Genomic DNA, 15,000 nt, shown 5'->3' with positions numbered 1-15,000 from the left:
CATGTAGACAAGGCTAACAGATGTAGGTGCTGTTCATGTAGACAAGGCTAACAGATGTAGGTGCTGTTCATGTAGGCAAGGCTAACAGATGTAGGTGCTGTTCATGTAGGCAAGGCTAACAGATGTAGGTGCTGTTCATGTAGACAAGGCTAACAGATGTAGGTGCTGTTCATGTAGGCAAGGCTAACATATGTAGGTGCTGTTAACACGTTCACTGCCAATGACGTATTAATACGTCAAAAATAATCCAACGGTTGACTGCCAATGACGTATTAATACGTCAAAAAAATGATTACTTTTTTTTTTGACCGTGGGATGTGCATCTAACCCTTTTACATCTCTTATATAATTATTGGAGCCACCGAACGTTTACAACCCATTCCACCGAGCCACTAAGTGGCGACAGTGCTCTCCTGACTAGAGGAAGGCAAGCACTTCACAGCAAAAATGTAATAGTGTCCACTGTCCATCCAGCAGCCATTCTCATGAAAATGGATGGGGGACAACGCTTTCGTTTTCGCGCTGATTGCTGGCGATGCGGGATTGCAAATTTGCATAATAGATTACAGGTGGAACACACTTTGAAACACGCAGCATAAATATGACCAGAATCGCAAAAGCTTCTCTCAACCAAAACTCCAAGAAGCGAGCGAGTCCATCCAGACTTCCTCAAACAGCGGCCGCGCAGACAGGCAGCAGCAGCAGCAAAGCAGTGAGACTGGTGACAAGCTTGTGACGGCCGCTGCAGCCAAGAAGAACGCCCACGGAGGGAGGAGTTGGAAGCAGAGGGGGGTTTCCTGCTGTTATGGAGGAAATTACTGTTCAAAACTATTGTTTAGATGTCTGACGTCTTACTGATGCCAAAAATGAATGGTTAAAGTGACTGTTCTATCGAATTTCACAAAAAGCCGTTTATCTCTGAATAATTTTTCTGACGCTAAAACCATGCTGTATTCAACTGCTAATGCTTACATAACTACTAACTCTACAAACTAACTCTTTTAGACAGAGAAAGCACACATTCTATTAGTTCTTTTGAGATATTGTGTGTTCACAAAATCTTAGCAGAAAAGAATCCTCGGGTCTTGAAAGATGAGCCAGAATCCTCAAAAAAACCCTCTGGCAGAAGCTAACTACAGTAAAAAAAAAACGTCTGGCAGTGAATGTGTTAATGTAGACAAGGCTAACAGATGTAGGTGATGTTCATGTAGACAAGGCTAACAGATGTAGGTGCTGTTCATGTAGGACAGTTCAGATGTCTGTGCGTGACACTACACAGGCGCAGCCACATAGGTCTGAGTTCACACGTGTTGTGGTGCACGCAGGATAGTTCACACGTGTTGTGGTGCACGCAGGATAGTTCACACGTGTTGTGGTGCACGCAGGATAGTTCACACGTGTTGTGGTGCACGCAGGATAGTTCACAAGTGTTGTGGTGCACGCAGGATAGTTCACACGTGTTGTGGTGCACGCAGGATACTCACGGTGAGAAAAGGATGTCTGGTGTTCTTTAGCACTCTGCTCTCTGTGAGTGTGTGAGCCACCTCATCCTGTAGGGACACCGACGCGGTCAAAACACCTCAATCCAATGAAAAGTATTCTATATATTATATAATAAAATAATACAGCAAAAGTACAGGAGCAAATTAGATAGATAGATAGATAGATAGATACTGTAGATAGATAGATAGATACATGATAGATAGATAGATAGATAGATAGATAGATAGATAGATAGATAGATAGATGATAGATAGATAGATTATAGATAGATGATAGATAGATAGATGATAGATAGATGATAGATAGATGGTAGATGATATATATATAGATATATTTATATATACAGTATATATAGATAGATGATAGATAGATAGATAGATAGATGATAGATAGATAGATAGATAGATAGATAGATAGATAGATAGATAGATAGATAGATAGATGATAGATAGATAGATTATAGATAGATGATAGATAGATAGATGATAGATAGATGATAGATAGATGGTAGATGATATATATATAGATATATTTATATATACAGTATATATAGATAGATAGATGATAGATAGATAGATAGATAGATAGATAGATAGATAGATAGATGATAGATAGATAGATAGATAGATAGATAGATAGATAGATAGATAGATAGATAGATAGATAGATAGATAGATAGATAGATAGATAAAACATAATGGAATATCTGATCAGTCTAATACAATCTACATCTGCAACACACTCTGTGCTAATGAACAAGCAGTGCCGGACTGACTCACCTTGGCTATGATGACTTCCTTCTTGAGGATCTTCATGGCGTAGTACTTCCCGCTGGCCTTCTCTCGCACCAGGATCACTTTACCAAAGGTCCCCTTGCCGAGCAGCTTCAGGTAGTCAAAGTCACTCATCGTCTGGCGGAGGGCAAACACAGAGAACAATCTCAATCATCCATCTATGGCTGTTTCCTCCCAGTCGATCAGTTTCCTTATCAGTTGTTATTGATCTTGGAAAGTCTTTATTTAGCTGATGTTTTAGTTGATATTTCCTGGACAACATTCACATAAGAATATCAGCCTTTCATAACGACTACATCTACAAAAGTTATTTTTGCACAAATGCTTTTATTTGCGGGATAACAACAATGTGGGACTATGTGGACTAATTGATTAACCAGGGGTTCACAAACTTTTCCATGCCAAGGCCCCCCAAATAGCATGAGCCCCCTTATTGCAAGATGGCTTTAAAAACCTATTGACAATATTATAAAAATGAAGAATTACATTTGTATGTCAAATCTTTTCTTGTCTGTTCTCCATGATAAACATTGTTCCAGAGTCAGACTACTGTATTACCCACACCAGAGGGAAATGACAATGAATGTGATGATGACTGGCAAGCAATTAGACAGATGGGCATGGCAAATATGATTTTTATGTGGAAGGAAATTATTTGAATATATTTGTTGACACTAAATATAATAAAATAAAATAAAAATATATATTATATTCTTTATTTATTACAGTGTAGTATAAATATAACGGAAGCATTTCCTTCCCCATAAAGAAGGTTTTTTTTAAGTATTCCCATTAATTTGTTGAGGCCTCCGGCCCCGCCCACTTTGAAAACCACTGGATTAACTGACAAAAAAGCCGATTACTATTACGGTAGTCAAAAACTAATTAAGTGTGTGTGTGTGTGTGTGTGTGTGTGTGTGTGTGTGTGTGTGTGTGTGTGTGTGTGTGTGTGTGTGTGTGTGTGTGTGTGTGTGTGTGCGTGTTACCTTGCGTTTGTGGTGTGTGGTGGAGATGTCCATCTCCTCCTCGGCCATGTTGTCGATGTGGGAGGTGGGGCTGCACTGGATCCTCTCCTCCTCTTGTCTCTGCAGCTTGTCCGCCACCATCTGGATGGCCTCCGTCCACTCGTCTCTGGAGTCATCATCACACAACACAAAGTTGAGGGATGCACGAGCACCACTGCTCTAATGATGGGACTGTTTGAAAATACCAAATACCAAATAAAAAATACCATCCATGACTTTCACTGACTGGATTATGACCCATGCAATACAATTTACACACACAGATTTGTCAATAGTGTTGGCGAGTAAAGATTTGCTCTGTTGGAATACAATTCATTTTACAATGTGCAATTCAATGTATGGGCCAAAAGATGGGCTTAGCACCAGGGGCCGGTTGCACAAAGCACCGTAAGTTAAGATTTTCTGGCTCATTTATACTCCATTTTCATACATAATTAGATGCGTCCGTTTCAAACGTTATTATCGTCACTGCCCACATACTTCCATGCGTCTTTCACGTTGGTGTCATGAAGCAATACATTCACCAGTGGGCAGTAGAGAGTCAAATGCAAATGAGTGTGTGTGTGGTTTTGCTGCGTTTCATGCGTATCCGTAAGCTTTCAGATGACGCACAAAATGAACACAGAGTACGGACAGAAGGCTCTGTCCTTCTCCATCTTTAACGTAGAGTATAATTTGGCCTTTAAAATCTGAGTTAAGATGTCCATAAAATAAAACTGGTTGCACAAAACACCCTTAAATCCTGTGCTTACATTTTCCTTCAAATGTTTAACCTTAAGGAGAAGATTTAAAGTCCCTGGAAACCAAAATCCACAAAAACGTTCTAACTATGTTATTTAGGGTCTTATGTTAGTAATTTTGTGCCTCCGAAATTATTATACATTACTTTCAACCCAAAGCCTTAAAATCGCCACTTTTCTACAAGATTCTACAAAGTACTTCCTCATTGAAGACAGCAGTGCGCGAGGTGCTAAAACGCAGGAGCTTATGACGTCATAAGCTCTATATAACCTTTGTACACGCACGCAATCCGCACCCACCCTGCTTTTGTCCGTTCTTTGCCCCCAGTGACAGCGCTCCCTCGCTGTCCGTCTGCCTCCCACTCTGTGTGCGAGCGCTATGCTTCTCTCCCTCTCCCTCTCCCTCTCCCTCTCCCTCTCTCTCTCTCTCTCTCCTAGTGAGAGAGAGAGAGAGAGAGAGAGAGAGAGAGAGAGAGAGAGAGACGGCACACAGAGTGGGAGGGAGACGGACAGCGAGGGAGCCTGTCCGTCTCCCTCCCACTCTGTGTGCCGTCGTGCCTCTCTCTCTCTCTCTCTCTCTCTCTCTCTCTCTCTCTCTCTCTCTCTCTCTCTCTCTGGACTAGTGAGAGAGAGCGAGAGACACGCAGGTTACTCTCTCTTTCTCTCTCTCACACACACACACACACACACACACACACACACACACACACACACACACACACACACACACACACACACACACACACACACACTCGCGAGTGCTGTGTAACTTGATCTCTTTCTCCGTTTCCCTCCCCCCTCTGTCTCCCGCTCTCTCTCTCTCGGAAAACCTGCTGCAGAAAGGACACGCCCACACAGTCCGCGGGAGAAATACACTCTAAAAAATAATGATTTTCTCATGAGTTTTGCCAGACTGTCAAACCTAAATTTATATACTTTGCGACGTTCATCATCGTTCAAATTTGGCTGGTGGCTTATTAACATAGGGTCCTGTGATGTGATGAACTCAAAATGCTAAATAATAAAGAAATATTTCTGGTTTCCAGGGACTTTAAGGGTGTTTTGTTCAACCAGTTTCATTTTATGGACACCTCAACTTGGACTCTAAGGAAAATCTTAATTTAAGGTGCTTTGTGCAACCAGCCCCAGAATACCATGTTTAATTTTGAGCACCCCACCGCTCATTTTCAAATTGAATATTGAGATTTTTTCTATGAATTGTGCCGAGAGGCCCGAACTCACTGGACACTGATGGACACACACAGGATCTATTCCTCCCAATTCATGACATTCTTAGGCCATGTTCAGACTAGGAGGCCAAATCTGATTTGTGAACTTTAGTGACCTATTAATGATTCTATCCAGATTGGTTTTATGAGTCTGGATGCTCCAAGTCTGATTTGTGTCACCATGGAGGTCTGGACACACAGATCCGACTTGCCCAAATCAGATTTGTGGCAGTCAGAGTGTGGACACACTCCCAAATCAGATTTGGGAAACCAATCAAGATAATGATGATTAATGACTTCAGCAGCAAATTGGATTTGCCTGTAATGTGAACATGGCCGTAGTGTGAGAAAGTTGAAGTCGCTGATATGTCAAATGCGGCTGTGGGCTCTGTTATAACTTAATGTGCGAATCCAACCTCAGTAACAAAACATGGCATACACAGAAGTAACGGAATCCAACCTCAGTAACAAAACATGACACACACAGAAGTCACGGAATCCAACCTCAGTACCAAAACATGACACACAGAAGTAACGGAATCCAACCTCAGTAACAAAACATGACACACAGAAGTCACGGAATCCAACCTCAGTACCAAAACATGACACACAGAAGTCACGGAATCCAACCTCAGTAACAAAACATGACACACAGAAGTCACGGAATCCAACCTCAGTAACAAAACATGACACAGAAGTAACGGAATCCAACCTCAGTAACAAAACATGGCACACACAGAAGTCACAGAATCCAACCTCAGTAACAAAACATGACACACACAGAAGTATCAATCCAACCTCAGTAACAAAACATGACACACACAGAAGTATCAATCCAACCTCAGTAACAAAACATGACACACACAGAAGTAACGGAATCCAACCTCCAACCTCAGTAACAAAACATGACACACACAGAAGTATCAATCCAACCTCAGTAACAAAACATGACACACACAGAAGTCACGGACAACATTTGTCACGGGCCATGGCTTTTCCATCAAGATGGGGAGTGCACTTACTTAACTGGGTTTTAAAAAGCACTAAAGTGATTTCAATGAACACAAACAGCTCTGAGCTCAACAGAGAGGAAACACGCTCAGCTACAGAAGCTACTGACTGAGCAAGGATCATCGAGCAGAACTAATGCCTACCAGTCTGTGTGTGTGTGTGTGTGTGTGTGTGTGTGTGTGTGCAGACAGACACACACACATGCATTGGATGGGGCAATACATTGTTGTTAGCTAACGCTGTTCCTCCCCATTGACTTTCCATTAGCGATGTTGTTCAACATCTGTTGAGCGAGTGTGTGTGTGTGTGTGTGTGTGTGTGTGTGTGTGTGTGTGTAGTCGTCATCTGTAGCAGAAGGCCACCCATGCATCAGGATCTATGGGCACATGTGTGTATTTAATTATGACGAATATTATGGCTCATACACAGGACCAAGCTTCCCTCTGCTCTGAGAGAAACTCCTGAGGAGACGAGACGAGACAAGACGAGACAAGGCTGTGGAGTAAAGTAGAACAGAACTTTGACATATCTCTATTTTATTAAAACTCGTTATATTTGGATTTATCGAAATGTCTATGGAGAAAATGGAACTTACTTACGGGGCAAATTACGTCACGAAAAGTCACGTGCCTGTTGATATCTATAAGGTATTCCTCCACTACTTATGTGGAAAAGTCAGTTGAACCTCTCCAGAGCTCTCTTCTCTCAAACAGTCTGAAGCTTGTGCCACATACTCATGTTCAGGTTATATCTAGAAACGAGGTGAACCAAGGACAACATTCACATGTTCATAAACCCTCAAGACATCGGGGGAAAGGCGAGTGGGGATTTAGCAGACTGTGCTTTCAAATACACTTACCTAGCGTATATGCAGTGAGGAGATCATCATAAAGAAACCATCACCCCTATGTCTTTTGTTTTGTTTTGAGTTAGGCGCCCATATGTTTCCTTGAGGGATCTGAAAGAAACATCCCATCCAAACCTAAAGAGAGGAGTGTGTTTTTAAGATCTGAATCCTTTCTACTGCAAAGACTTGTGAACGTACCCTACACACTCCAACACAAGGGCAAACTCAAGTTACATTGCATCTACAACAATGGAACACTCCATCCATTTGTGCCATGCATGCGAGTGTGTGTGTGTGTACGCGCGAGCGTGTGTATGTGTGTGTGTGTGTGTGTGCATGCATGTGTGTGCGTGCGTACGTAGTACATAAAAAGCAGTGGGGGAACTCTCTGAAGGTCAGGCAGCAGATAAACGCTCTCTCTCTCTCTTGGTTAGAGTGTCTCTCTCTCTCTCTCTCTCTCTTGGTTAGAGTGTCTCTCTCTCTCTCTCTCTCTCTTGGTTAGAGTGTCTCTCTCTCTCTCTCTCGGTTCGAGTGGTTTTTTTGTATAATGAGTTTTTTCTGCTAATGAGAGATAATGGTGCTGCCTACAGTCAGGCACCGTGCCAACACGTGCCACCCTCTCTCCTCCCGGCTGGAGCTGTGATAGCTGGAGCCCAGCCAGGCCTGGTACAGTAGAGCAGATACAGTAACACACACACACGCACACGCACGCGCACGCGCACGCACGCACGCACGCACGCACGCACACACACACACACACACACGCACACGCACACGCACAGTTGTGCAGCACATGCTACTTTCCAACCCCCTAAAACTTCAATGATGCACTCACTTCTAGCACATCTCCTCTACAGCAGCAACCAGCAACCAGCAACACACACACACACACGCACGCACGCACGCACACACACACACACACACACACACACACACACACACACACACACACACACACACACACACACACACACACACACACACACACACACACACACACACACACACAGGGCTCACAGTCATCAGCTCACATCCATAGATTTGCAGATATAAATATGTTCTGGCAACAAACTCCTCTCTGTTACAAAGGAGAGGCGGTCGTATGTTGACTTGGGACTGTCTCTGTTTATCTGATTATCTAGTGGCAAACTATTAGAAAGCACCATATAAGCCTGAAAGAGTTGGACAGACAGCTGCAACACACACACACACACACACACACACACACACACACACACACACACTCAAAGGACGCACAGAAGCATCTGTGGTCTTCTGGGCAAAGCTGTTCATTTTCTGGAGATAAACACCTCAGCTCCTCAGAAAGGAACCGAGCAGCTGGAGAATTTATGCCGACGCTACTTGAAAGGTCTCCTTTCTACTCTGTCTCTCACTGTCTCTCTTTCTCTCTCTCTCTCCCTCACACACACACACGCACACACACACACACACACACACACACACACACACACACACACACACACACACACACACACACACACACACACACACACCCGCTATATATCCTCTTCCACACACCCCTGCTTTACCCTTGCTGCATGATATTTTCTCATCTGCATTATGACTGCAGGAGAATATAGGAAGTGAAACTCACATTGAACTTTGAACTTTGAAAGCTGTTTTTGGTTGCGTTGTGAACTGAAATTTTAGATGATTTTTTGTTTTCTTTCTTTTGATAATCTTTCATTTTACTTGAGCTGAAACTGAACTAACTTTAAGAACCCTAAGGTCGACAGAACATCTTTAAAAACTTGTGGTATTATTTTTCATGCTTTTCAAATGCATGCTCCTCTAGTCCCAAACAAAGCTCTTTCTTAAGTTGTGGAAAGCTGACTTTTTGAAAATGTGCAGGCTTCAATTGGCAGCTGTGGCTATCGTAGCTTATAGATATCAATCTTTCATCTGAAACCTGACATCTCTGTTTACAGGCTGTCTACATTGATGGAGAAGCTTTGAGGGCAGCCAAGCTGTTTCGTCCAGAGTCTGTTTCTCCAAACGCATCTCAGTTCTAAGACCAAACATCAACTTGTGGCTTTGAATAGAGCTCTGGCTGAAGACGAGTTAATCTAATGTAACTCTTTGACTAGAGCTTTTATTAAAGACAGATATGAAAAATGGCTGTTTCCACAAAGGTGTGTGAGATCCTCTTTTGTCCACTGACTTACAATGAGTACGTTGACGTGGACACCGCTAATAATTTGATTTTAACCCGACTAAAGCCTAGGATACACTAGACAACTTTCAAAATCCTTCATAGATTATGAAAAGACTGGGAGTATACACTAACCGACTGGTTCCTACAGATTTTTTATGACGACTGAAAAACTAGGGGTCACACACTTAATGACTACCTCAGACGAGGGACCACACTAGGCTACCTCAGACGAGGGACCACAATAGGCGACTTGTCACAGCAACAGTTGCTGAACGCAACTGAAACGCAGCAAACTCGAGTGAAAACAATGAGCTCTCGCAGCTACTAACTTGACCTGATTTGACCTTCAAAATAAAAGCAATAATTTGTGACTACATGACTACATGACACTAAAAGTGGCTTTTCAACATTGTATGTTCATTTACAACAGGTTTCTCCGCCTGAGTATTATTGGTAGATATGCCTATCTATCATGAGCACTACAATTTGGATATGTCCGATTCACAAATGAATTAAAGGGAATGAAAGAGGGGAATCTGATTGGTTGTGTGGATCTAACACCCTGACCATGCCAGTGCATCATATAATATAGCTACTTAATCCAGCCCATTTCACCCTTGCGCCCGCGCAAATGCGCGCTGTGGAGAATAGCATGATTTGGACACACCTATAAGTTGCCTAACGCTACCACTGCACAGAAATTCGCAAGATATGGGCTATTGAGTCCAGGCTGACCTCTCATCGGGGGAGTCCACATGGAAAGTCCTCTCGATGACGGTGGTCCACTGGAGACAGCGGATGATGAAGGTGTTTGGCTTGGGCCTCTCTGTCTTCATCAGCTGGCATTCTGCAACAGCGAGACACAAGGACAGACAGGATTGTCTGTCAATACACAAGCACACTGCTGTTTGTCCATTGGGATGGCATTGATGACACAAGAGCAGTTCACTCATTCACTCACTCACTATTCCCCATGTGGTGTTGACCATATAGTGAACTATATGTGGTGTTGACCATATAGTGAATTATATGTGGTGTTTATCATATAGTGAACTATATGTGGTGTTTATCTAGTGAACTATATGTGGTGTTGACCATATAGTGAACTATATGTGGTGTTGATCATATAGTGAACTATATGTGGTGTTGATCATATAGTGAACTATATGTGGTGTTGACCATATAGTGAACTATATGTGGTGTTGATCATATAGTGAACTATATGTGGTGTTGACCATATAGTGAACTATATGTGGTGTTGATCATATAGTGAACTATATGTGGTGTTTATCTAGTGAACTATATATGGTGTTGATCATAATTTTATAGTGAACTATATGTGGTGTTGACCATATAGTGAACTATATGTGGTGTTGATCATATAGTGAACTATATGTGGTGTTTATCTAGTGAACTATATATGGTGTTGATCATATAGTGAACTATATATGGTGTTGATCATATAGTGAACTATATGTGGTGTTGATCATATAGTGAACTATAATATGTGGTGTTGATCATATAGTGAACTATATGTGGTGTTTATCTAGTGAACTATATGTGGTGTTGATCATATAGTGAACTATATGTGATATAACGCATAGAGGGAAACAAAACACAGCACAAGACACACAACAGTACATTTGAGCATGACCAATGTTAGACTCTGAGTCCACACAAGGAAGAACTCCCAAGAAAACCTTATTAGGAAAAAATGGATGAAACCTTGGCGGGCCAAGTCAAAAGAAAGCTGAAATTGGAGGCGGGGTTAACCAACAATACTCAGTTTGAAAGAACATGAGGAAGGAAAAGCAGTTACTTCCCACTGAAAATGTAGGAACAACAGTAGGAGAAGGATGTAGGCTACTCTTTGCTGACATGAAAATACATTCTTTCAACTACAGTGGCCCAGTGAAACCCATATGCAATATTATCAATAGTCGCTGTTACATCACCAAGGAAACATGTCTCATCTTTTTATATTTGAGTTTGAAAATAGGCGATAAAATAGGCCACGATTCAGATGAAGGTGCTTTCCTGCTGCAAGGAGCAGCAACTCATATGCACCTGGCTAATGTCCGAAGATACACATTTCTGTGCAAATGGGCAATACAGTACAGTAGGCCGTTGTTACACACATGTATGATAGCATACACAAACACAAACGCACTAATGCAGAGACATACACACACAGAGCCAGATGGGGCTGTGGGCTCACGGTGGGGGAGAATGCATCTTCATTGTCCCACAGCAGAGTGTCACTGCTTATTGGGGACATGGAGGCGATATGAAAGAGGGTTGGCCGAGCGTAATGATCCATCTTCTCCCCTCTCTTCTTCTCCCCTACCATGTTCTCCTCTCCTCCTCTCTACCATGTTCTCCTCTCCTCCTCTCTACCATGTTCTCCTCTCCTCCTCTCTACCATGTTCTCCTCTCCTCCTCTCTACCATGTTCTCCTCTCCTCCTCTCTACCATGTCCTCCTCTCCTCCTCTCTACCATGTTCTCCTCTCCTCCTCTCTACCATGTTCTCCTCTCCTCCTCTCTACCATGTCCTCCTCTCCTCCTCTCTACCATGTTCTCCTCTCCTCCTCTCTACCATGTCCTCCTCTCCTCCTCTCTACCATGTTCTCCTCTCCTCCTCTCTACCATGTCCTCCTCTCCTCCTCTCTACCATGTCCTCCTCTCCTCTCTACCATGTCCTCCTCTCCTCCTCTCTACCATGTCCTCCTCTCCTCCTCTCTACCATGTTCTCCTCTCCTCCTCTCTACCATGTTCTCCTCTCCTCCTCTCTACCATGTCCTCCTCTCCTCCTCTCTACCATGTCCTCCTCTCCTCCTCTCTACCATGTCCTCCTCTCCTCCTCTCTACCATGTTCTCCTCTCCTCCTCTCTACCATGTTCTCCTCTCCTCCTCTCTACCATGTCCTCCTCTCCTCCTCTCTACCATGTCCTCCTCTCCTCCTCTCTACCATGTCCTCCTCTCCTCTCTACCATGTCCTCCTCTCCTCCTCTCTACCATGTCCTCCTCTCCTCCTCCCTACCATGTCCTCCTCTCCTCCTCTCTACCATGTTCTCCTCTCCTCCTCTCTACCGTGTCCTCCTCTCCTCCTCTCTACCGTGTCCTCCTCTCCTCCTCTCTCCTCCTCTCTACCATGTCCTCCTCTCCTCCTCTCTCCTCCATTCATCATTCTCATTCTCACTCTCCTCTCCTCTACAGGCCCACCCATACTGGAGTTTTGGGTCTGGGGCCGATATTTGAGTAAAAAATGTGATATCGATATATCGGCTGATAAATGTTTATATAATATATCACCAAAATAAACACATTTGTGCACTGTATTTTCCAAAATGACATCAGTGCACTGAAACAGTCAACTTCACTGGGAATTTAAAAATGATAAAGAACTAAAAAGAAAACACTACTAGAACAAATATACAATGCGACATAGGTTGCTATTATACTAGGCACTCGATTCCTAGGCTGGCCCGCTGCGCGGGCTCATCCGTCCTGCAACTCGCCGAGCTGGCCCTGCAGCTCGCATACACAGCTCGGCCGTTGCGCGGCCTCGCACGCAATGTCTCCCTCAGTCTCTCTCCCTCTCCGTCAGTCTCTCTCCCTCTCCCTCTCTCGTGAGCCTCAGACTGATGACATCACTGATGGCATCATCACTGATGACATCAAGTATAGCCTCAGCCTTAGGGCAATCAGCCTACCGATTATCTGAGATAGGCCAATATCAGCTGATAATATCGGCTGGCTGGTCGGGCTCTATACTGTCCTGTTCCCTGTTCTCACCTTCTCTCACCTCTCCACCTCACCTCTCCTCTCCTCCTCGTCTCCTCTCCTCTCCTCTCCTCCTCGTCTCCTTTCCTCTCCCTCTGTCTCGCCTCCTGTCCTCTCCTCTCTCTTCCTCCAATTACTTTGGGTTTAAGTGTGGCACAGCACAGCACGTCATGGCTCAGCCCTAAATATAGACAGGAAGGTTAATGACAACACCGCTCAGGTCGTACACACAGCAGACTTTCAATGTAAATTCGCACACGCACGCGTGCACGCGTACACACACATCACACGCACACAACATGTGCACGCACACAACGAGTGCACACACATCACACACACACACAACGCGTGCACACACATCACACACACACACAACGCGTGCACACACATCACACGCACACACACACACAACGCACGCACACACACACAAACAAAGAAGTTTCTACCTGCCTCGTGAACACAGCCTGCTGTGCCACTAGAAAACAAGGTCATGGCAGGGTTGATGCCAAAAAACACACTCGCACGGGCACACACACACACACACACACACACACACACACACACGCATGCACACGTGCACACACACACACACACACACATGCACACGTGCACACACACACACACACACGCACACAAGGAGTGATATTAAAGTTTGAATGTTAGCTGAAATTGGGTTGTTTGCCACAGCAGGCAATTGTTTGTGAAGTCTGTGTAGCAGTTTAGTGGGTTGTATGTGTGTGTGCATACGTGCATGTGTGTATGTGTGTGTGTGTGTGCGCGCTTGCACACGTCGGTGCACATATGTGTGTGTTTTGTGTTCAGAGAGACAGAGAGAGGGGGGGGGGGGGGTGGGGAGAGAGCGACAGGCTTGTATGTATGAGTCGCTCTGCAGGGAACAGGCCTGTACCATCTCTGTTCCATCTGACCACTTCTGTTGTCCACACACAAATAAACAAACACACACGCACGTGTGTGTGTACACACACACACACGCACGCACACGCGCGCTGCGCAGCACACACACACACACACACACACACACACACACACACACACACACACACACACGCCACCTGGCCTCCCAGCTTTGGGCAACAGATGTGGCAGTGCCAGCGCTGTGCCAAGCAGCCGGGGCCGGATGTATGGCCTGGCTTGTCCTCCTCGCAAACTCTTTCCTCTCCCCTTTTCCTCATCCTCCAATCCTGTCTCAGCCTCCGCCTCCCTGTCTGTTCAGCACACTGATCCTCCTCTCCTCTCCTCCCTCATCCTCTCCTCTCCTCCCTGTCTGTTCAGCACACTGATCCTCCTCTCCTCTCCTCCCTCATCCTCTCCTCTCCTCCCTGTCTGTTCAGCACACTGATCCTCCTCTCCTCTCCTCCCTGTCTGTTCAGCGTACTGATCCTCCTCTCCTCTCCTCCCTCATCCTCTCCTCTCCTCCCTGTCTGTTCAGCACACTGATCCTCCTCTCCTCTCCTCCCTCATCCTCTCCTCTCCTCCCTGTCTGTTCAGCACACTGATCCTCCTCTCCTCTCCTCCCTCATCCTCTCCTCTCCTCCCTGTCTGTTCAGCACACTGATCCTCCTCTCCTCTCCTCCCTCATCCTCTCCTCTCCTCCCTGTCTGTTCAGCACACTGATCCTCCTCTCCTCTCCTCCCTGTCTGTTCAGCGTACTGATCCTCCTCTCCTCTCCTCCCTCATCCTCTCCTCTCCTCCCTGTCTGTTCAGCACACTGATCCTCCTCTCCTCTCCTCCCTCATCCTCTCCTCTCCTCCCTGTCTGTTCAGCACACTGATCCTCCTCTCCTCTCCTCTCCTCCCTGTCTGTTCAGCACACTGATCCTCCTCTCCTCTCCTCCCTGTCTGTTCAGCACACTGATCCTCCTCTCCTCTCC

At 44.8% G+C, this 15,000-nt stretch overlaps 1 protein-coding gene across 1 annotated transcript in view; it reads right to left on the bottom strand.

Moving 5' to 3' along the window:
* Nucleotides 1–15,000, bottom strand: part of LOC310796368 (RAC-gamma serine/threonine-protein kinase-like) — a gene marked incomplete at both ends in the record, with an annotated part of 63,503 nt that overhangs the window by 38,005 nt on the left and 10,498 nt on the right. The window contains 4 exon segments of the mRNA XM_083658558.1: nt 1,485–1,550; nt 2,283–2,414; nt 3,284–3,428; nt 10,061–10,172. Coding sequence (XP_083514684.1) covers nt 1,485–1,550; nt 2,283–2,414; nt 3,284–3,428; nt 10,061–10,172 — 455 coding nt within the window.

Source organism: Poromitra crassiceps (assembly GCF_964638095.1).
Source record: "Poromitra crassiceps genome assembly, chromosome: 22".
NCBI lineage: Eukaryota > Metazoa > Chordata > Actinopteri > Beryciformes > Melamphaidae > Poromitra > Poromitra crassiceps.
The sequence above is the reverse complement of the archived record's forward strand: the minus strand, read 5'-3'. Positions and strand labels throughout refer to the sequence as shown.